The 23991-nt window shown below is 39.9% G+C and overlaps 1 protein-coding gene across 4 annotated transcripts in view; it reads right to left on the reverse strand.

Annotated features, from left to right (window-relative positions):
- Nucleotides 1-19840, reverse strand: part of PCMT1 (protein-L-isoaspartate (D-aspartate) O-methyltransferase) — a 35659-nt gene extending 15819 nt beyond the window's left edge. For 3 of the 4 annotated variants that reach the window (XR_008449122.1, XM_054062578.1, XM_054062579.1), the window contains exons 1-4: nt 19528-19840; nt 5484-5588; nt 4399-4430; nt 2650-2754 (exon numbers count right to left, since the gene is read on the reverse strand). Coding sequence is in view for 3 of the 4 variants with exons in the window: in XM_054062578.1 (XP_053918553.1) it covers nt 2650-2754; nt 4399-4430; nt 5484-5588; nt 19528-19825 (540 nt within the window). In the remaining variant the exon portion in view is untranslated. Of the gene's footprint in view, nt 1-2649; nt 2755-4398; nt 4431-5483; nt 5589-12125; nt 12169-19527 lie in introns of all 4 variants that reach the window. The other variant, XM_054062580.1, reaches the window with a different exon arrangement.
- Nucleotides 19841-23991: the final 4151 nt, after the last annotated feature.

Consider the following 23991-nt stretch of genomic DNA (forward strand, 5'->3'; position numbering starts at 1 on the left):
AACTTTGGAGAGAAGAGAAAGAATCTAAATCTTAAAATCTGACCATTTTTAACAGGATCCAGCTCAAAGAACACAATGGCAGAGCATGACACATGTTGTCATATAACTTTGTCTTTTGACACATTTGAACGCATTGGTTATGTTTCTGTATCTTACATTTTAACATCGCTGAGACATGGAAAATTATCTGGGAATCGATATCACGCAGATATCTTTCTGTTTATTATGGACCGGTCCGATATTGAAAACACCAAAAGAGCAGTGTTATCTCTTCTTTTTTCAGGTGAAAGACCACCAGCTTAGCCTTTGAAACAGAGCAAGGCACATGGTAAGTTTACACTATGACAACCACACATTGCTATTTGGAGGAATGTCTGGTAGTCAGCTGTACCAGAAGCTGGCAAAAGACCCAGTGTCGTCCCACAAAGGATAATGTCACAGAAATTAATATTTAGCAAAATGGTCATAGCATGAAACAGTCTGATATAAAGTAAGAGAACTGCCTGCTGCATGTCACAGTCTGTTACGCTGTTTTTGAGTCCTCATCAATTACCTCTGTCTATTATCCTGGCACTTTGAAGTGTGCACAGCAGAAACAAGAGCAAAATGGCACAGTTTTGGGGATCTCCATGGTCTGTTTGGAATAAAAATATACCCCACTCTTTTTATAATTCTAGTACTTACAGGATAAAAATTACAATTAATTCAATTTGCTAGCAACCAAATTAATTTCATTAAACAAATAAATGTATTTAAGTTTGTATACTACATGGCTAAGTTTATCACAGCAGTTTAACATGAAAACCCAAATGAAAAACTTAAAGATGCTTTACCAGTCTAAGTAAACATAAAGCTTTCCCAGAAGTATCACAAATGAGATCATCATCAGACTACAGCTCTCATGACATCAATGTGCACTCAGGTGCCTGAAATGCAAGCTATTCATTCCAGATCAAATAGACTGAGAAGCAATATCCACACGACACAGTAAGCACACTCCCAACTGAATGTTGATAGCAAAACACTTTGCCATCGCTCCCCATAATATACTTCTTTCAAACTCTTGTTAACTGATGGAAAGAACTTTACAGAGAAAGAATGTCAGAGCAGTACATCTTGCCCTATCTACACTCATTCAAGTGGATGAAACAAAATCTATATTACACAGTATTACTGCTATCGAACAGGACAAAAGCATTTATCCAATGTTTTACAAAACATGTCTGTAAGGCTTTCCACAGCATACCACCAAGGAGGAATCAGAAGAGGAACATGACATTCATATGGCAATAAAAAGATTGAGTGATTAACCTCAGGAAAACTGAAAAGATAGTTCCTTTTCGTATAATTCTGACACCTCTGCAGATGTTTTCAGCTTTTCTTACACAGTTGTTTTAAAGAAAAAAGTGCAGAACCACATCTTACCATGTCTTATAAAAAACAGCTATTCCTATGCATTCATAACTGCTTAGTGAGAAATACACGTAACTGACAAACATTTTAATGCTTGTAGGATTGGAGTTCCCATTCATGCTACTACCACTTCACTACTGACTACAAAGTTAAAATAATAAAATAATAGGTAGAAAGTTGAATAAGTGACATTTAAGATTTCCTCTAAACTGCAGTTCAGTTAACTTATTTCAACTATACATTTTTTTAATTTTGCAGCTAGCACTTAAAAAAAAAATACTTTTCCTAGCGCATTGCCCAGTCCTAAATATCCTTATCTAATTCTTAATGCAGAAAACCAGAAGTGATCACAGACTCAACAGATCAGTGCTTGAAAACAGAAAACCAAGTAGTAAAAATCCCCATATGAGAAATTATCATATGCATCACCATATCCCAAATTAACTTCTCAGAAAGACAGGAAAAAAAAAACCTAGTTGGTAATTCAATGAAGGTGTCTGCTAGTTATAAAGAAACGATAACATCCTGGAATTTGGAAGAAAGAACTGATTATATTCCATTCCATAAATTAGTCTAACAGTACTGCAGTTATAGACATCATAAACTAATCTTTTTTTCCTGATGTAGGAGAGGATGAAATCACAGCGAACTCCTTACATACAGTTTGAACAACCCATAGATTAAGTTACTTGGCCAAATATAAAAAGAATTAATATATAACTTAGAAAAGATTAATTGGCTACTTATAGTGATGCTCATGCAATATAGTAACTTGAAAAAAAAAGAAGTTAAATTCAAAGACAATTTATATACATACAATGTATTTTCCTGTAGAAATACGATTCTTCTATGTCTCATTAAGCTCTCATCATAGCATGAAGACGTGACAATTGATAACAATGAAAACATTCATAGCCACACAAGATAATGTACAAATTGGGCTGGACAAGACAAACACCTCCTTCCTTCAAGCTATAAAGCAACTACTAAAACATAATCAAGAAAAACCTTTCCCTCTAGGCAGTTTCTTCACCACCACACGATTTACTGGATTCAACAATCTAACATCAGCTAGGGTAAGAAATGGGTACTAAAGACACTCAGGAGAGTAAATTATTTTCTGTATAATCTACATCAATCCACTGTACGAAGGATGCATTTTTTCCCCCTTTAATAGAGAGCTGTCCTGTAGTTCAAGCAGTTCTAATGGTTAAGTGATTAAACTAAATATCTCACCATTCGTGAAAAGCATGCTGTAAGGATTCCACTTCCAGATCCTACATCAAGTGCTTTGGCTCCTTCATGTAACTGCTCAGACAGAAGTTCAAGAGCATATGCATGCTAAGAGAAGAAGACAAAAAATTTCAAAATATATTAAGTGTCTACTTTACCCAATGTATGTTCATTTCTTCAGTGACTTTCGGCAATCTACTGAGGATTGTGTAAGAAATTTCAGAATTATTTTCTCCTACAAAAACAGTGGCAGGGGAGTTAACTACATGATGTAATTATTGTTATTTCACTGACTTCAGTAAATGGGGGAGTGCATAGATTTTTTTTTATTTTTTAATATATAAACTCATCTGATCATTCAAGTTTATAGCACACACTAGATTTATATTTATTGGGAGAGACACAATAAATCAGTTTTATTCTCTTCAGATTTGGTCACTTTTACTGTTCAAGCAGTATACAGCCCATAAAGAATTTCGCTTGTCATCATGCTAAATACATTGGAATAAGCTGGGATGGCAGCTAACTAGGAGGAAGGCAGCTCTGAAGCATCAAGGAAAGTGTCCATTAAAACTACCTGTTGTATTATCTGCACACTTATTGAAGCAATAAGCAGGAAAAAGAAGTTGTCTTTTACAAGGACAGATAGCCAGGCTCATATCAAATGCAGTAGTCAACAGACACATCACAAGTTTTGCTTTCCTACATGGACCGGTACACAAACTGAGCTTAGGTTGCACACTAAAACAACAACTAATTCTTTAATGTTTCAGAGAGAGCCATTACCATACTCTTGTGGCTCAATCCATCACGCCCAGAAAACAGAAATAATTAGAACATTTATTATTAACATTCGCTTAGAGGATCCACTACCTTCTTCTTTAACACTTCATATACTACTAGAATAATTCAGAATTTATGACTTAGGTGAACCAAAATTTTGAAAACATAATTAACAGTTATGTTCTCTCTCAGTCACAGCACTTTCTCTGTCTTTCCTAGAAAAAATCATTAACATTTCTTTAAGAAAATCGTGATTTTTTTCTTTATATTGATAACTAGGTAAATTCTAATCCAGCTTGGTAGTTTTCAGTCAAAAGCAACAACTTTTACTATGTTTTGACACTTTCCGAACATTTCCAGGACAAAAATACCTGCTTTTATTTAGCTTGCATCTCAAAAAAAAAGAAACGCAGAACAATTATGTCTGTGCTAGTCCTACGTATTGAAATCCCCTCTTAGCACTTGGTAATGAATGCCTTGGTCTCAAACCACTACCATAGAAACCACTGTTATAGACTCTTGAATTCTTATATCTTCAAAAATTAGAGTCAGAGTAATTTAGGTTAGAAATGATCTGTGGTCCAACCCTCTATCCAACACAAGGGCAATTTAAATTCTGTTGCTTAGGGCCATGTACAGTCAGCTTCTTTGTTTATCAAAGAAGAGAATTTTCACAATCTGCAAAACTTATTCCAGTGCTTAATCACTCTCAATGTGATTTTTTTCCACCCTAGAAACTAATCAGAATTTCCCACGCTCCATTCTTTTGTCCTCTTCTCTTCATCCTATCACCATGCATCTCCAAGCAAAAGTTGCCTCAATCTTCTCTGTGTTCTCCCACCAAGGAGTTCACATCAGCATCAGTGCAATCAACTGTACATTAAATTTGCTAGGATGAATATTTTATTTCAGAATCATTTAGATGTTTATAAAATCACCTATACTAATTAGAGAAGTTTAAAGCTTTACCATATGTGGAGCACTGATTGTTGCCTGGAAACCTGTAAAACAAGAGAAAGGAAGAACAGCAACCTTTATTACCTTGACTGTAAAACGCAATATCTTAATTATCACCCTCATTCAGGGCACTACACACATACACACAATGGTTATATAGACACTCTTATTTCATAAATGAATTAAGGGACATCATCTGAATGCCATGCCATGTCAGCTCTGGACAGGAAAAAAGGGTTCTACCCTCTATCTCAGTTACAATCTCCGTTTTGTCACTATATTGACTTAGCTTGATCAAGTGTGTCGAAGTCAGAAAATAATGTCTCCACAGAATAACATAATGCCTTTCTCATTCAGTCCCTATGTAAAAATACAGATTTTTTTAGTTTGAGTTTCATGTGGTGGGGACCACAGAACTTCTGAAGACACCAACATTTTCTATTTTGCAAACAGCACACGCCTATGAGAAAACATGGAAGAACACTCACTCATTTGGTTCTGTGGAGATATATAAGCTTTTGAGTATGTACCTTAAAATATTTTTGAATATTCTTATAAAAAATACTAAAATCCCATTACAATTCAGAGTTCTTACCATCAAAAAACCCATATTTGCTTAATTAATTTTCCTGCCTTGGAACAATAAAACTGGGATCTGGACAGGAAATAACTGTCCTATCAGCAAGTCTTCCCATTTAAAGTCTATTTTCATATTAAAAAATCTCATATAAAAGTTTGAGGAACTTGGCATTTATTTTAACGGAATAATTTGTAGAGAGACTGGTTTCTGACGTAAACTAGATAGAAATGTTTAAGTATTTAAACATCAGCTGCACCACCACAAATTGCTGTAGTTAAAATAATACATATTCATATGTATTAATATTGACTAAAGGGCATCCATCTACTTGATGCATCCAAGTTTGCCAACTGCATTCTATAAAAAACTTAGTTAAAAAGCACCGAATATACTGATAAAGAACTAAACACACTTACAAATTTTTTACAATGTTCCTGTTCTTAACATGGATATGACAAAGGCAGTCACAGTTATACAAATTAGAACAATCTCAATTATTTTTATAGGATGCTCTTACCTATAGACTGTGGAGAATCCATATAAGGGTTGTATTTTGCATAGTGGCAACGATCTGTAGCCAGCATTACTTCAAATACCTTATCTGATTTGATTATTCCATTTTCTATAAACAAACAAACAAATAAAATTGAAGTCACTGTTTATTTTCTGCAACACAAATGCATGTGAAATACAGGAATATATTCCTAATACTGTGAGAAACAATGCTATCTTACCCTCTCTAACACTCTAATCCTCATCATACTAGAACTTAAGCTGTGGTCCCTAGACCAAACAATGCTTAAAACAGTGAACCTTGAACAAGACTTCCAGTATATATGCTTTTCTGAAACAGTAGCAACTATTTGCAAAGATCTATGACCTAGAAAAACTTAACTTCATGCGCACCTTTGATATTTCTGAAAACACTGAAGTAAGAATGTAAGTAATGAAGTAATATAAGTAAGAAACTTATATTACTCTATGTAACAAACAAGATATGGAGCTTTCCAGAAATATGAAGTGTAAGTGAGTAATTATTGAAAAATATACAAAAGCAGGTGAGAAATGTGAAGCTGCAGCATCTTTGCTCAGAATTTTATTTTCAATATCCGTTTCTCTCTTGCATTGGCAAAAGAAAAAAATCCTTTTGTAAAGAAACTCTTAAAGAATCAGAATTCTGATGCTGGGGCAGACTGAGGTCAAAGAGTCCTGATACCTAAATATTTGAATCTTTGTTCAGTTTTCAAAATGAAATTAAAATATACATGCATGTAAAACTTCAGAAGCACTGTGGAGCGAAGCCATTTTTCCTTGCAATTTTATTGAAGTTTTTTTTTAACATTGATAATTCCTTTTTTGAAGTTCTGAAGAGACATTTGTGAGTAACAGAAAACTTTAATTTCTTCCACTTGTTTTCCAATCACCTGCATTTAAAAATACAGTATAAACTACAAAACTGAAATTTCAACAATGGATTGCTTAATTTAACTACTATAAACATGAAGGATTTATTTAGAAAATTATATTTTAACAGGAAAAAAAATAAATAATTGGAGTACGTACAAGTTTTAGATTTTAAAAAAATCTAACCCAAAATACAGTAACATAAAAATCATATTAAGAAGCTTTTGTAAGATTGTCCTCTCTGACGTTGCACCAGTGTTTTTTTTTAAAGCACAACCAAGACTGACACATCTCTGTCCAGGACTGGGCTAACTTCTGCAGAGGCTTCCCTGACTGTTTAGAGTGTGCTCCCAACCACCCTTATCAGTCATCAGATTTCATATCTACTACCTGTGTCCATGATTCAATTATCCTATATAACAGATGTTTGAATTCAGACAGCAAAATAACCCCTCAAAACATTTTACTTTTTGGTCTGAAGACAAAGTATCAAATAGAATTGCAGTAGGAATATATTACCAAATTATTAATGAAAAGAACAAGTCTTTAAAAAAAATTGTTATTTTTTAGAATTATTTCTATATCTGATATATCCCAGAAAAGTATATACTCCTCTCACAGACCACACACATTACACATATCCTGTGCTTTGACTTCATTTAGAACTGTGAGGAAACTCCCCATTTCAATGCAAGATTTTACTCTGAGATTTTACCTACTGAGCAAAATTGTTCCTCAAAAGAAAGCAAAAAAATCAATCCATTAACACACAGGTATTGACAATATAAAATAGTAAGAAGAAAAAAAAACATTTTCCTCTCATCACTTGGAATTAGTTGTATATCAGTTCTATGAACAAAGCATGGAAACAAAATAAGAACAAAAAATTTTTTACTGTATATCATTAGGTAACATCAAGAAATTAGTTTCTCTAAAATAAAGAAAAGAGTGACATGGGAGAACAAGCAAAGCTGATTATAACAGAGGCAAAAAGATAAAGGTTCTAGAGGGTAGGAGGCAGGTCAAACAACTGCTGCCGAGAAACGGGAAAGACCTAAAATAGTGATTTATTCTTTCAGTTGTGTATTATGCAGATAGAAGTACACATTCTAGAAGCTACAGGCAGCCATCTGCTCTCTCCTTTTGTGCCTCAAGATAAAAAACATGCAGAGAACACATAGATCAAGCTTGCAGCTTGGAAGAGTAACTGCAGGGCCCTATGGTAATTCTGAGAACCTCCTCTAGTTTTCAGGGAACTTTCTCTGTACTGCTGCAACTGCAGGATTCTTCAAAACCTCTTCTTTCACACTACCAATAATTTGTTTCCCCTTTTTACAAAGCTCTATGACTGCCACCTCTCTCATCTACTTGCCATCTATCAGCAAGGAAACTCATCTTTCATCATTTACAAATTTTATTCTGCCTTCATTCTATTACTTTGCTTGCACACTTTATCCATTCTTTGCCTAAATTGTTTAATCAGGCTATAGGACCCCTATGGCAGAAACTGTCAGCGGGTGTCTGTGCAAAACAAAGCATAAAACTTTGTTTCAGACTAAGCAGGTATAACTTGATAAAATGTGATGCTTAGTGACAGGCACATGACCAAAACAGTAGCTACTAATATTCTACAAATTCTGAGGATTCGGGATGCCCTCATTCAGCAAACACACCTAAGATTTGCTGACTGTTGTACTGCCTTTGGTAATGTCATTTTTTTTCATCAGTAAATACAAAGTTAAGTAAGTTACCCTCATTCAGAGTCTCCAACAGAACCGGGGGAGAAGTTGCATCTTGTATCTCAGCCTCGTACTTCAATTATTGAATAATGCCCCCACATCATAAAAAACACAACACATCAGCTGTGAATGTGGAGTTACGGGGCACCACATTATCCTCCCATAGATTAAGTCCGCTTTTCAAGTTTGCTCATTATACAGTGGCAAACACTCGTGTCCAAAGAAAAATGACCTCTTAGAATACTAGTGCTATTACATTCTAAGTAAAAACAACAACAAATTTTAGGGAGAAATAAAAGAAAGAAAGAAGAGAAAAGCAATCAAGCCCTAAACATTGAAGTCAATAATGATTTTGTGGTAATTCTTTCTGTATTGACAATAAATTTTCTTAGTCTCGCTGTTGAATACAGAAAAACACAGCAACTGCAAAGTAGTGAACTCCAATGAAAGTCCTTTCCTTCCTGCAGCAGTCACTCCCAAGATGACCAGCTGCCAGGATATTAATTATGCCCAGAACAAATCTCTATCAGATTTAGAATTGAAGTCCAAAAAACAAGTATATCGATAAAAAAAGCCAATACTAAGGGTTTATCCTGCAAACAAAAAAGACGTTCTAATTTCATGCTGTCTCTAAGCGCTGAAAAAACAAGATGATCAACAGTAAATTATTTATTAAAAAATGCCAATGCAAAATATTTTCTAAAATTTAAAAGGAAGCTATATATTGGAGGAAAATAATTTACAATTAAATCTATATGGGTTGATTATCCTTTTCAGTGATAACATGCACATAAGACCCTCCTTGAGGAGACTGCTGGGTTTCAAGACTGATAATCAGTAAACAAATTAGACATTAAATTATAAAGTACTTACAAGCAAAGGCTAATACATAAATGTACTAGCTTACAGCTTAAAAATCAAAAGTAAATGGTAATAAATGGAGTTATATCAGCACAACTCCTAAGCTTCAAAGTGCTGAAACTAAAAAGTAACCACTTAGGAGTCGAGCACGGCCTGTGGAGTTACTCTGTGCAAGAGTTACTCTGTGCAGAGGCTGCGGCAATGACAACTTGACATAATTGGAGCGTGTTTTGAAAACTCACTCTGCTCTGCTTCTTTTCCACAAATAACACCATGAGCACAGGAAAAGAGCTCACAGAGCAGTACTTGCATCTGAAGGTGCAAATATACCACTGTTGAACTTAAACTGGGAAAACGGACAGTTGGCTGTCACAGCAAGAAAAAAAGACCTAAAGTCTGAAAAGACACCACAGACTTGCAACAATTAAACAATCTATCTTTTTATTAGCAACGAATATATTACCAAAGTGCTTATCTTTCAAAGAACTAACTACATCACTAATGGCATTCTGACTGTTGATCAAAAAATTTCCCAACCAAACTATAAAATACTAGCAGTCAACACCTAGAGCATCACTAGCTTCCAGATCAGCAAAAGGATGTCTCATCGTCACATGATACAATCCAGTACACAAACTTACTATACAAACTATAAACAGCTACTCATACACCTCCTGATGCTGGGTTTATATAAATAAAGTGCTCATGCAGATCCAAAAACATTTACCGTGGGACTATCTCAGCATCCACGTAGTTCAGTTTCTCCCTAGATTATTTCCTTGATAACCACTGTAGAGTATTTCACTTATGGAGACGATTTTTCAGTAAAATAATGATGGTTTTAAATCATGTAGAGCATGATGCAAAAGCACATACAGCTCTATATTACAAAAGGCAAAATCAAATAGATTAAAATTACTTAAATTACAAATAACAGTTTCCAGACGTTTCCTTCTGACCCATGCAAACCAGGTGGCAGCTTTCAAAAGGAAGGTGGGCTAGAACAGAACCACATCTTGATTTTCAAAAAATGTGAAGTTACTTGGTTTTAAACAGCTCAACAATTGATGGTTTTAAGGTTGGGGTCTTCTTGCGTGGGGAGAGGAAGGAAAAAGATGGGAAGGAAAGCAACTTGGTTAATAGAATTTTATTTAAGTAACAAGCACAGGAAGATTTCACTGTAAGTCATGAAGACAAAGAAAGCACTTTGAACAAGAAGTGATGGATCAGCATCCCAAAATCCAATGAAGAACGCTGACCCCGAAACATACAAAGCTCTTTGTGCTAAAGAAACTGAAAGTAGGTGTTTGCAAACAAGTGGGTTTTTAACCATTCATATATACAAGCCCCTGTGCTTTGCTGCTACTCTTACATTATCTGCCTCAAACATTCAGCTGCACATTTGTTATCACTGTGATTTGGATTTACAATACTACGCTACTCAAAAAGAATATTGCATATGGCTATCTGGAAGGAATCAGTTGAGAGTCTGTCATTCATAGACATAGTAACGGAAAGACTGAGAAAAGTAAAGGTCCATCAGAATTAATCTTAGAGTCCAGAAATTAAACATAAATATAGAATACCACGAAAAACCCAGAGGCAGAAATTAAAAGAATTTTTTTTTAATTAAATTGGCATTTACATGCTACTTAAAACATGCAGCAGTAAAATCACATGGGAACCAAAAGCTAGGTTCAACACAACAAACTACAAGCTTCAAGATACACACAAATACAAACTTACTTTCAAAAATTTCACTTCTGTCTTAAAGGAATACTCCTCCTATTTAATAACTATGACCTTCAAAAACAGCCCATGCATTTTGGTATAATGGATAACATCTCTTTATTCATTTTTGTGGATCTGAAAATCAGCAGATAACTAACTTAGGCATGCTTGGCCACAGCAGTATTGCTCCCCCACACTGTAGGCAAATGTTGCAAAGTTGGTACTAACTATACTTTTCTTTGGGGGTGAAGAAAGGCATGCTAATTCTTGGCTAATAGTCCCACACTGCATATCTTCATGGTTCTGTTGATTTCACCTAAGTCTGGAACAGCAGCTGAGTGAAGAAACTATATTGAGAGTACATGAAAGAAGAAAGTGACTTTAAGTTCGGGTTCAGCCTGCAAGAACATAGAACTGCATTTTCCGAGAACCTTTAATGCCTGTATGCAGATGAGAAAGATTGTACCTCTTAGCACACCTTGATTTTGAGAATGCTGAACTTCACTTACAAATCACATGGAATATCAAAACTGAAGAGTTTAATAAAAATTACAAAAAAACATCAGTAGTAACTAAAAACTGTTGCAGTGATGAAGATAAACTTAGCTCCATAGGAGAAATAAGGTAAGCAACCCCCTTCACAGTCAGGCTCGAGGCAAGGTTATGTCAATAGCTTTAGCAGATCTTTAAAGAAAGGCAGATGCTGTACGTCTTGCACCTTAGTGAACAGATTCCATGAAACCACACTGCTGACCTGTTTTCAGAAAAGCCAATTCTGTCAAGACCAGCAGCCAGACCACATGAACAACCTGTTGTCATGAAAGTGGTTTTGTTAAAAGAGGCACTAATACTATGCAAAAGCCGGAGAAGATCAAAAGATCAGCGAAACATGACCCCAACTCTTAGGACAAAGCTGTCATACTAGCAGAAATAAGGAAGAATTTCTAAAGTTATATTTGCCTGGCCTATCTTTTTCAGATTTCAATAATGCAAGCTTTTAAAACTATTTTGAACTCAAGTCTAACGTTGCAGTATTCGGATTCTGAAGTCTTAAGACACAACTCAAGTCAACTACTCCACAAGAGATGTCTTTCCAAACAATTACTGGTCTCAAGCTCTGGAAAAGTTCACTCATATTGGCCAAAATTTGGCAATTTAAATAAAAATTAAAAACATTAATAAAATTAATCTCATCTTGTAAGAGTCTTAAGAAAATTTTTTACTTAAAAATATATTATCATAACACTAACAAACATGACTTTGAGGTAATATATTCTCAGAAACAATCACTCAAACGAACATGAACATTATGCATTTCTTTCCAAGCTTACTAACAGTTCTTAGTGAGCTCTTGATACTACATTAGGATGAAAGAAACAGTAGCATTAAAAGAAGCTTAAAGTTAGATTGAAACTAAAACATACCAGACTCCCTCCTTTTAACACGCCCACAAGCAACGGAAATCACCTGTAAGGGACACATTCGCAAAATTATATTTCCATTTTACTATGGATTATTAGGTAGCTTCAGATTACCAGCAAAAAGTACTATTATGCCATTAAACCCAACCAGAGACAAAATAATAAACAAACTCTCTTTTCTGCCCGGATGACTAAGGACATAGACTTCATTGCACTGAACGTTAGGGTGGTTGTGCAAAAGAATGGGTATGTTTTTAACATTACATCAACACCTTGTCTAACACTGAGGGGAAAAAAATACGCCAACAACAAAGAACAAGTTAAGAACACAAACCTAATTTACACCTAGATAAAATGGGATGAATGGTTTTAAAGTTATTTTTCCTTTCTGTTAAATTTTTTTGTTTTCTGGGATGTTAAGTTATCTTGATTTACTTGAAGGTCTCCTTCTCAGCAAGCCAAGGGTGTAGAAATTGCTTTATAACATTTCACTGATATGGGCAAATCACTAAAATATGTTTAAATCACTAATTAAAAGAAGTCTCATGGAAATTCTTTTAGGCAATTATTCGAGTTACTTGCTAGCAAAATTAAAAAAAACCCCAAAAACTCAGTGCTCCCAGAAATAACATCACAGGTTTCAAATCTACATCACCCAAGATTAACTAAATTTAAGAAATTTTGATTACTCTTAAAGTAACATAGCAGTGGATGAGCTAATTCTAAACATAAAAAACCAGTTTTACTTCCAACTGCTTCACTGTCTGGCCACGAGTTACAATTCTTAGTCACTTAATCCTCTATCCAACCTATACATTGAAGGAAAGTATGTTCACTGAATGCACCCAACAGGCAACATTGTATGGAAAAGGTAATAAACTTGGGTTAAGTGGGTCTAATTTTCCATTGCTATTTCTCCATGTTTCATCCAAGTTACGTTACTCTTTCTTGAGCAAAATTAGCCAGATGTTGAAGAGATTTGGGCAAAACAAGGAAAATTACATCACAGGGAAGCAAAACCAAATCAAACCAATGTTTAGTCCTTGCTGAATCCCGCTCAGGCTTAGCAATGCCATATTCAATGCCTTCACATTCATGGCTGCTCCCAAAGAAATTTCTCCTCAGCAACCAGAAGCCTAAAACAAAGGTGCAGATTCATTGCAGATAAGCCTTCATTATAATAAAACTGGCCAAGATGTCATTTTAAATTATTTAACATCTAAATAATAAAACGCTCCAGAGAAATAACTACCATGTCCAAGAAAAGAATTTGCAAAGCCTAACAATATTTAAACATGTACTAAGTCAAAACACCATTCACACTGAAAAATTAGGTATCTAGTCTCAAGTGAGGCATGAAATTCCATGGAATTTGTGGTATCTTGTAAATTACAGTTGCTATTTATCAAGCATATATAAAATTATACACATTCCTTTTCCAGTTTAAGTAAAGGTGGCCTGTACACCTAGGTAAAGAGTGGTGCTAATGTCTTTTAGCAGGATAGATGACATGTCCTGATCCTAAGCCCCTTGTTGTCCCTAGGTAGCATCAATACCCTATCATGCCTCACTCACCCTCTTCTGCCTTTCAACACTCCCATGAGGTCCGGCTCCCGTCTTACATACATAGAAAGAACAAATCAGGTTACTTACAATTCATTAGTTTATAAAATTGCAATTAATTTATTCTTTAAGATCTTAAAATAGGCCATACTGGCTACCAAATATACATACAATATATACTGAAGAAAAAGGTGTCCTATTTGATAGACAACAAGCAACCTTCTTGTTGGGAACTGGACAATCCTAATTCTACTAACAATTCATAACTGCCTTGATACTACTTGCCATGTACTCCTGAAGGAAATCTAATATATTTAATAGCAGTGGCGTTCATCAGTCCTTGAACTTGATCTTTAAGATGTTGGTATTTCTTTTCTTTCTCTACCACTACATCTGTCAAAGATGTTGATTTACTCTAAAACCTGTGATAGCTACTACAACTCCCTCACCTTTAACAAATAGCAGGTCCGGTTTGCATAACTCACTTTGTTCAACTTCAGGAGCGGCTCCTGGAACACTACCCAGTCTTTCCTCTTGGCTTCATACGCCAACAATCCACAAAGTTGGTTATGTTTCTTAATCCTAGCATCATATGCCACACGGTAATATCCAATAACATGTGAGTAGGTCTCATTCTCTGCCTGACAATGCTGACAAGATTTAATTTGATTTTCTTGTCTGCCCCTTGCTAGATATTCTTTTGTGGGCTAGGCGTTAGCTCTTAGCTGTAACACCGTGATGAGCTTTCTGTGGGGAATGTCTCTAATATTCAATTCAATTGTTACTGATTTTATCCTTTTCAAAACTGGAAATTCCATGGCCTTGGGATAGCAGTTTGGTCCAAGTTACATATTCCTGGTTTTGCCAGTTATAGGACTTTGTAAAAATAACTTCTGAAGCAGGCACCTCCCATTCTGAGACTGGTTCCTCACCACCTGCTTCCTCTGAAATCACCACGACTGCTCTAGGCCCCAAACAGATGAAATTTTACCCTCATCTCCTCCTGCTGCAATTCATAATCTTTCATATTCTTTCTCAATACCCTCTCGCAGAACAATCGCTCTTATTGTCTTGTTCAAGGACTGCGTAATTCTCTGTAGTCTTTGAGCCTGTACACTAGGGATGAGCCCTGAGCCTCTGGTAATACTAAGGTCTTCATCCCAATTCCTGCAATACAAGATGGCATCACAGGTACATGCCACTAGATATAGCTTTTCCTTGATGGCAACTACAATTGCCAAATCAAGGGTTTCCATGTAGATAGCTTCTACGTCGGCCTGGTCTGCTAAGTAAATCAATTATGGAATAATATATCCTTCCAAGATGTCAACTTTCTGAAAAGGCTTCAATTAAGCCTGATCCATTGTAAGCATTCCCGTACTTTTTATGGTAGTTCTGGGTCAGGCCCAGGTATTTTTCAGAGATACCAGCTTCAGCCATATCGAGGGGAGTGCCATTAATCACCCATGGAGGACAGTCATTGACCACACAAGAATCTTTCAGAGGCTTAATGTAACTTTTGTGATAGAAGTTTATCAGATAAGGAAGAGGATAGCAGGGCTTAATGTAACTTTTGTGATAGAAGTTTATCAGATAAGGAAGAGGATAGCAGGGAACAAGTCCACACACGGTTAACAACATTACGCAGCACTTTAGCCATAGTCAAATTAATCGGCCTTCACTTTCCCCTGGAAATGTGGATTCAAAAGCATGTATATGTGGCTATAAAACATTGGCACAACATGATGAAGGAAATAAGCGAAGAAAGACTGTCATATGCCAGCACACCATATTGACTGGAGGAGAGAAACAGAGGTGTGATAAGGAAACTTAATTTTGAGGGACTGTGAATTGGATAGGGACCAATTTTTCAGTTCTGCAGGTGGAAAAGTAAAGCTGATTTCTAAGATGTTGGTGTGTAAAGTAACACGGCTTGGCAAGAACCCAAGTGTAAAAGACAGAAGGAGATCAAAATGACCCAATAGTGAGGCAAGAAAGCAGTGGATAACTGTGGACAAAGAGAGGGGGAAAAAAAGTTACAGATTTAGAATCCAAAGACCTTCAACCAAGCAAGATAACAGTAAATAAGTCGCAAATTAGCCAGTTTTTCCTGCTTTCTCAGCATCCCTATAGAGTAAGTTATAACAAAAAGAAACTCTAGTCACAGTTATAGATTTAAACACAGTTATTTCTAACCCTACAGTAATATGTATTTAGGTACTTTCCTAGAAGTGTTGTCTGCTAAAAGATCTTGATTTAAATATTTTTAGGGGAAAAGTTTGCTTAAGCTTAGAGGCATGTGTTTAGCTACTTTCAGTAAATGAGTAGTAGTTTTGAGAATCACTGGAAAACAAAGCAGCTGACCACCTCATGGAAACAGCACATTTAAGGACAGCACATTTGTTGTGAGGAAAAAGTGCAATTTAAGCGAGTTTATTTTGTTTATGTCACAAATTGTACATCTATGATGCCTCAAATTAATGGTGCAAGAACATGTTTACAATGCAACAAGCAGCTAAAAATCAAACCAACAAAATAAAGTCATGCAATGTTATTCAGTCATTTGTCTCTAAGTATGCATCGAAAAATATGCAGTTCCAGATTCCTCTTCATTAGTTTGTCCCTTTTCAGACATGAAAGCAAACACTTGTAAAGAACACTTGACTAAATCTGTATGCAAATACACAAAAGCACTTGCCACTACTCTACCACAGTGATCATTACCATTGCAGAAAAGTTAGTCCTACAGTTAAAACAATGACAAATGAGCAATGAGTGTATGTTGATATAGTTTTGTGAAATTGGACTGCTTTATTGTCACAAAATAGAAGCGTTAGTAACTGCCAATAACAACTTATAACGAAGAATAATCTTGATAACTCTTTTAAAGGGAAAGAACACATAGCCTACAGTTTTCCACTGATGTGTTTATTTGGAAGCGAAATTAGTTTAAGAAGCTTCCATTCTCCTCAACCCACTTATACGCATAACAAAGTTTGCTGGTTCTCCAACCACAACAGTACAACAGCTTACAAATATTGAGGAGTTGAAAATCTGATGTTTTCCCAGGGGAGCAACAAGAAAGTGACACAGTCTTCCAACACAGCCTCCCTCACAAGCAGTTCTCTAAGCACAGCCAAGAGAAGACCTGCGGTTAAGAGCAGGACCAAGAACCCCTCAACCCGGCTGCTGCAGAGAAAAACATGCTGTGTCGCTAGAACCTGCATTATCTCCTTTACTTTAAATTCTGCAAATTACACATCCAGGTACTAAGTTACACACAAGATAAACAATCGGACAACATCAAATTAACCTCATCTGCCTTGCATTCCTACTTCTAGCATAAAAATGCTAGAAATGCTATGCTACCTAGCTGGTTTTAGAGAAAAAAAAGTTAAATACATTGAGGGATCTACTGAAAGGGAATTCTCTAGAACACTTTAGTCTGTAACCAATAATTTTTAAGTTTGTTAAAAAAAAAATATACCTGAGGAAATTATATACAAAAGGGTACTTTTTTCTAAACTTGTTCCCAACTTAAGCAACAAGGTATCAACTTACAGATAAAAGTTAGGATCCTAGTGCTGCAACTGCCCTGCACTGATAAAGCCGTATGTCACAACTGAAGTCAACATCACAATCTCGCTGCAAGATCAAAAGCTGCTCTGCCTCTGCAACATTTTATTTCCAATCCACAATTTAACGTCCCCCAAAATATTTCGGCATACACATGCAAAACAAAGGGGGAAAAATTACAGACTATCATTTTCCAGGTAATTACAATCACTGTATATTTTGAAATTACAATATTAAAGGTTTCTAGTTTACTTTCCTCTCCTCTTCCTATACTGCTATTGCTGTGTAATAACTAAATGGCCTCCAAGCTTTGAAAAATGCTCTCACTGTTTTCTGCAACAATCAATTTCGCCTTCAGGTTTTCAGAGCCATAGACAATTCTGGCAATAATCACTTTTAGGATATACTTTGGAGCTTGACATCCATTTTTACATCAGAGAGTCTTCCCTTGATGTATAAGGGAATACAATTTCACTAAAACAGTATTTCTAGTCTTTACAGTGGCAAAACAAAACAACACAAAAAAAACCATGCACTGCAACTCTCCTAATAGAGAAGCTGTTATCTATTTACTGAACAGGCAGTTTTTACAGTGAAACCAAAAGTCATTTCGGCGAATTCTGCTCTATATGATGGAAGAGTTCTCTAAACAGTGGCAAAAGAAAATCCTGGAGAAGATCATGGAATCAGGGGAACCAACATGAACAGACTGGAGAAAACAACAAGGATAATTCTATGTCTCAAAAAAAACAGAGGAAGCAAAACAGGTGAGGTTGCCTGTGGTCTTGCAGCATCAGTATAATAGGAGACAACTACAGGTTCCAAATCTACATCTTTTTATGTCTAGGCACAGGCTCGAGAAGAGGAAGGGAAAGACCAGAGACATTACAGGTGTCTCTATTAATACAGATTAATCTGAGGCTAATATGAAAAATGGAACCTCTGAACAGAGGTGCCATCTCATCCCGCTGTCCTCCCAGCCCAGATCGCACGGACAGGACCCTGCTGACTCGCACTGAGGTTCATCAAGCAGAAAGCAGCTGCACAGCACCTTCCACATGCAGCTCAGGGACAGCACAACCCTCCCAGTGTGTCCAGAGGAGAGCAATGAAGCTGGTAAAGGAGCCGGAGAACAAGTCTTACGGGGAGCGGCTGAGGGAACTGGGGTTGTTTAGCCTGGAGAAGAGGAGGCTGAGGGGAGACCTTATTGCTCTCTACGACTACCTGAAAGGAGGTTGTAGAGAGATGGGAGCTGGCCTCTTCTCCCAAATGACAGGTGACAGGACAAGGGGGAATGGCCTCAAGCTGTGCCAGGGGAGGTTCAGACTGAATATTAGGAAAAAAAAAATTCACAGAAAGGGTCATCGGGCACTAGCAGGGGCTGCCCAAGGAAGTGGTTGTGTCACCATCCCTGGAGGTATTTAAAACACGGGTAGACGAGGTGTTCAGGGACATGGTTTAGTGGCAGATAGGACCAGTTGGACTCGATGATCTAAGAGGTCTTTTCCAACCTAGTGATTCTATAATTCCCGCAAAGATGAGGGACGCCAAGCCCCAAGCGGCACGAGCCTGTCACCTCCCAGCGTTCTGAGCACGAGGCATCCCATTCAAGGACAGCATTCATGTTGTGACCAAAACCTGCAATTTAAGCAAGTTCACGCACTTGTATTCCCATGCAAGTGCAATTTCAGCACGTGCGCATCACAAATTCGCACATCCTAGAACCATAGAATAGTTTGGATTGGAAGGGGCCTTAAAGATCATCCAGTTCCAACTCCCCTACCACGGGCAGGGACACATCCCACGACGCCTCTTCGAAAAGAGGAGGCTCGGGACCGGGTCCAATCGCGACCATTTCGGAGACCCGGCGAGGCGCCACACGGCGCTCTTCTCACAACAACAACAACAAAAACAAGAACACAACCCCGGCCTCCCGGGCGCTTTTCCCAAACGTGGGGGGGGGGGGGGGGGGGTGAGTCGCATTAGCCAGTGCCTGCGGAGCTGCTGCCGCCCCGCCGAGGAGAGGCGCCCCCACCCCTACTTTCACGGGGAGACGCCGCTTGCCCCCCGTGCGGCCACTATGGGCGCCCCCCCACCATTTCCCGCCGCGGCGGCCCCGGCCCCGCCCCGCCAGCGCCCGGGCACGCGCGCAGCTCCCCCCCCCCCTTCCCGCGCGCGCCGCCTCCGCCTCCTTTCCTCAGCGAGGTGCGCGCGGGCGGTAACGGCCACCCGCCCCCCCCCCTTCCCCTCGCGCCTCAGGACTCACTGCGGAGGTTGTGGATGAGCTCGGAGTGGCTGGCGCCTCCCGACTTCCAGGCCATCGCCAGACACACTCTGCGGAGCAGGTACAGAGCCGCCTTCAGCGCCGCGACTGCGCACAGCAGCTTCCCCAGGAAGCACACAACCTCCAGCGCCGACACAGGCGCCGCCTCCTCGCCTCCTCCTCCTCCTCCCCCCGCCGCCGCTGCAGCCCCAGCCCCGGCCGCCGCTGCCGCCGCCGCTGCGGCTGCCGCGCGCCCGCCGGAGGGAGGGGCCACGCGACCACCGCCCCGCGCGCCAGACATGCCGCCGCCGCCCCGCGCGCGCGGACCCGCGCATGCGCGCGACCCCCCTCGTCCGTCCGTCCGTCCTCGGGGGCGCGCGCGTGGGGGGACATCCCCGCGTGGGAAGTGGGGACAGACAGACAGACAGACAGGCAGACGGGACGTGGGGTTGCTCTGCAGGGAGCCTCAGCGGGGAGTGGATCGCTGGTCTTGGATGCGACCACCCAACCAACTCCTTATCCACCAAACAGCCTACCCACCGACTCCGTATCTCTCCAATTTAGAGAGGATTGTGGTTATGAAGGAGGTGCAGAGCTCTCAGTTTCCTGTAACTATGTTCTTCTAATCAGCACAGCATACAAGAGTCACATTAAGAAAGTACCCTGGCTCCTCTGTTTCAAGCTGACTCACACAGCTCTTCGGTTCCTGAACTAAGAGAACTAACAGGGTATGTTGTTTTGTCTGTTTCACACCCACAATCTCATTCCGAGGCAGGTTTTTCCAGCCTAGTTTTCTCACTCACTCAAGATTCGTGGGTATAATGGGTATAAACTGGAGAGGGGCAGATTTAGACTAGACAGTAGGAAGAATTTCTTCACAATAAGAGTGATGAGGCACTAGAACAGGATGCCCAGGGAGGTTGTGGCTGCCCCACCCCTGGAGGTGTACAAGGCCAGGTTGGATGGGGCCTTGGGCAGCCTGGTCTGGTGGGATGTTGGAACTGCATGGGCTTTAAGGCCCCTTCCAACCCAAACCACTCTATGATTCTTGTTTGGAGCATCTGGTCTTTTAACCATGTTTATTCTGTACCACCTGCTCGGTACCAGCTTCATGCTCTATCTTAGTCCAAATTAATCTTCCATCTACTTGGCGTTGCTCCCACAAAGGATGCTGGTGACCGTCCCAGTATGGACCCCTGAGGGACACCACTTGTCACAGATCTCCCATATGGACATCAAGCCATTGACCACTACTCTCTGAATGGAACCATCCAACCAATTCTGTATCCACTGAACCGTCCACCCATCAAATCCATATCTCTCCAATTTAGTAAGAAGGATGTTGTTGGGGGACCGTACCAAAGGCTTTACAGAAGCCCAGATAGATCACATCCATTGCTTTTCCCGGGTCCGCTGTTGTTGTCATTTTTCATCTGACAAAAATACAAATGGGGAAAACGTTCCTTGCAAGCTACAGTCCCTATGGTTCAACCACCTCTGCTGCACGAAGCTGAACATGACCTCCCCAAATAGATCTCTGTCTCTTTCAATGAAGAGAGGGAAACTACAGAAACATCGGCCTCTTGAGGGTGCTCTCCTGAAAACCCAGAATACAAATTAAGGCAAGGTCAACACCGGCAACGACAGGAGAATTAGCCAAAAGTTGGCTTTGGGGGAGAGCGATCACAGAGAAGTCAGGTGGGAGAAGAGGGAGTCCTGGGCACAGCGAATCGGGCAAGCTGGGAGGGCAGAGCTCCTGCTCCCACGGGGCGTCAGGACGAGTCTGCGAGCTCAGGGGCTCCGTTAATGAATGAGCTGGCGCATCGGCGCTCCCGCGAAAGGAGCCGCTGCGGGAGGCGTCGGGCCCCAGACTGCCCCTCCCAGCCGCGCACTCAGCCGCCCTTCGCGGCGCAGCCAATCACCGCCTTCTCGCGGCGCTGTGATTTGCATAAAGCGCTCCTATTGGTCGCGACTGGCCCTCGCGGGACAGGCCTACGTGTCGGAGGCTGCCATTGGCCAACGGGCGGGGAGGGGTGTGGCCGAGCGCCTGGGAAACAAAGCAAAAAGCTAGGGAGCGACCGAAGGGAGTGTGTGGTGGCACCTGAGTATTTGGCAGGATGCTGCCAGGGTACCAACCATCTGCAACAGCCTCTACTGGTGCGATGGCAGAACAGAGTTACATACAAAAATTCCTTTTAAAAGGTGTCTGGGTCACAAAATCAGTGACTTAGATGCCAAACTGATGCTTCCAAGGGCACGTAGTGGTAGGACAAGGGGGAGTGGCTTACATTGGAATTGGATTTAGATTAGATGTTAGGAAGAAAATCGTCACAATGAGGATGGTGAGACACTGGCATAGGTTGCCCAGGGAAGCTATGGATGCCCCATTCCTGGAGGTGTTCAAGGCCAGTTTGGATGGGGCCTTGGGCAGCCTGATCTATTGGGAAGCGTCCCTGCTCATGGCAGGGGGCTGGAACTGGATGGGCTTTAAGGTCCATTCCAACCCAAACCATTCTATGATTCTATGAAAGTGGCACCTCTGGTCCCTCCCACAGCCCGTGGCATAATGCAGATCACCGTAGAATTAACTTCCTACAGCCATGTGGTGTTCCTGGGCACTCCTAAGCTCCTTAATGATTATTTTTGCCACCAATATTCATTTGTCATCTGTTACTTATATGTGCTTCTATTGTCTTTAAGAAAAGCAAATTCCATTATTGCAAACAATTTCAAGGAACCTAAATGCTGTGAGTTTTGCATTTGTGCCCCCTTCTGGTCCCTGCGAATAAGCTTCCACGTGCCTGGGACTGCAATTTTGCAGCACTTCCTCTCTTAACCAGGCACAACAGTGCAGGCTTGTTATCCGCTAGGTTTTCAGCACAGTTTTCAGTTCTTTGCTTTTGAAACACAAGAATGATGATACATAACTAGCAGTAGATAGGCTCTATCAATAGCACGTTGTATAAATATTAAAGAAAATAAGGTATCATCCAGCAGATATAAATTCAAATATGATGTTGTTTCTTAAAACCATTTCTGATATGAGGACACACACAGCCTAACATAGCATCAATGGGAGACACAGAAAACATTGTCTTCTATGTGAGAACCCATCTGAGAGGGTTAAGCCTGTTCCAGCTCCACCCAACACACATACTCCATCCCATTATTGCTGGTTCGGGTGAAGAAAATTAGATGAAGGTGGCATTCTGCTTTTCTGGCCAGCAGTCTATCCAGGGCAAATCTGTCAGTTGCCCAATGCATACACCACGTTCCATTCATAGTTTTCCCTGACCTTTCCCATACGGTTCTTTTAATCCTGGAGACAGAGATGTTGCTTCATTCTGTGTTCTCCATCCAGCTTCTCCTAAGCATGGTCTGGCGACCATTCTACAGTCCACGAAAGACTCTCAGCCTGCCCCAGAATATAAAAGCTCTCCCTGTTATACCCAGTGGGCTGGGAGAGGAGGAAAGAAGCCATGGAGTTAGAGGAATTCCAAAAGGACAACAAGTACAGAGAATAGATAGACATTGTAAAAATACACACACAAAGATACTTCATTGTTTTAGAAGCAAAAGCCATTTTCTGTTGTCAGATGCATGCAAACTGCATTGCTCTCACATAGAGAGGCTGTTGGCAAGAAACTAGCTGGCCCATATTTAAAAGCATTCCAGGGATACTTACCCCCTTGGGGGACCAGAAACACAAGAGAAACTATTTGCATACAAACTGACTGCTACTTACTAGGACCAGCTTGAATTAGGGTTAAGCTTGCTACAGAACACAGAGAAAGGGCTCACTTTTGTCTCCCAGGAACCTGCAGACTTGCTCACGTGCTTTTGGACTGAAGGTACCTATTGGCCATCTCTTGGCTACATTTTTGGCATGACTATTCAGATGATCATAGAATCATAGACAGGTTTGGGTTGAAAGGGACCTTAAAGACCATGCAGTTCCAACCCTTCTGCCATAAGACCAGGCTGCTCAAGGCCCCATCCAACCCAGCCCTGAACACTTGCATGGAGTGGGCATCTACAACATCCCTGGACAACCTATGGCAGTGCCTTGCCACCTTCATTGTGAAGATTTTCTTCCTTATGTCAAATCTAAATCTTTCCTCCTTCCAGTTTAAAGCCTGTCTCCCTTGTCGTATCACTACATGCCCTTGTAAAAAGTCCCTCTCCAGCTTTCTTGTCGGCCCTCTTCAGGTACTGGAAGGCTGCTATAAGGCCTCCCCAGAACCTTCTTCAGGCTGAACAACCCCAACTCTCTCAGCCTGTCCTCATAGCAGAGGTTTTCCAGCCCTCTGATCATCTTCGTGGCCCTCCTCTGGACCCATTCCAACAGTCCCATATCCTTCTTAGATCAGAGATTCCAGAACTGGACCACAGTACTCCAGGTAGTGTCTCTCAAGAGCAGAGTAGAGTGACAGAATCACCTCCCTTTTCCTGCTGGCTACATTTCTT

The sequence above is a fragment of the Cuculus canorus genome, chromosome 3, assembly GCF_017976375.1.
Source record: "Cuculus canorus isolate bCucCan1 chromosome 3, bCucCan1.pri, whole genome shotgun sequence".
In the NCBI taxonomy this organism is placed as follows: domain Eukaryota; kingdom Metazoa; phylum Chordata; class Aves; order Cuculiformes; family Cuculidae; genus Cuculus; species Cuculus canorus.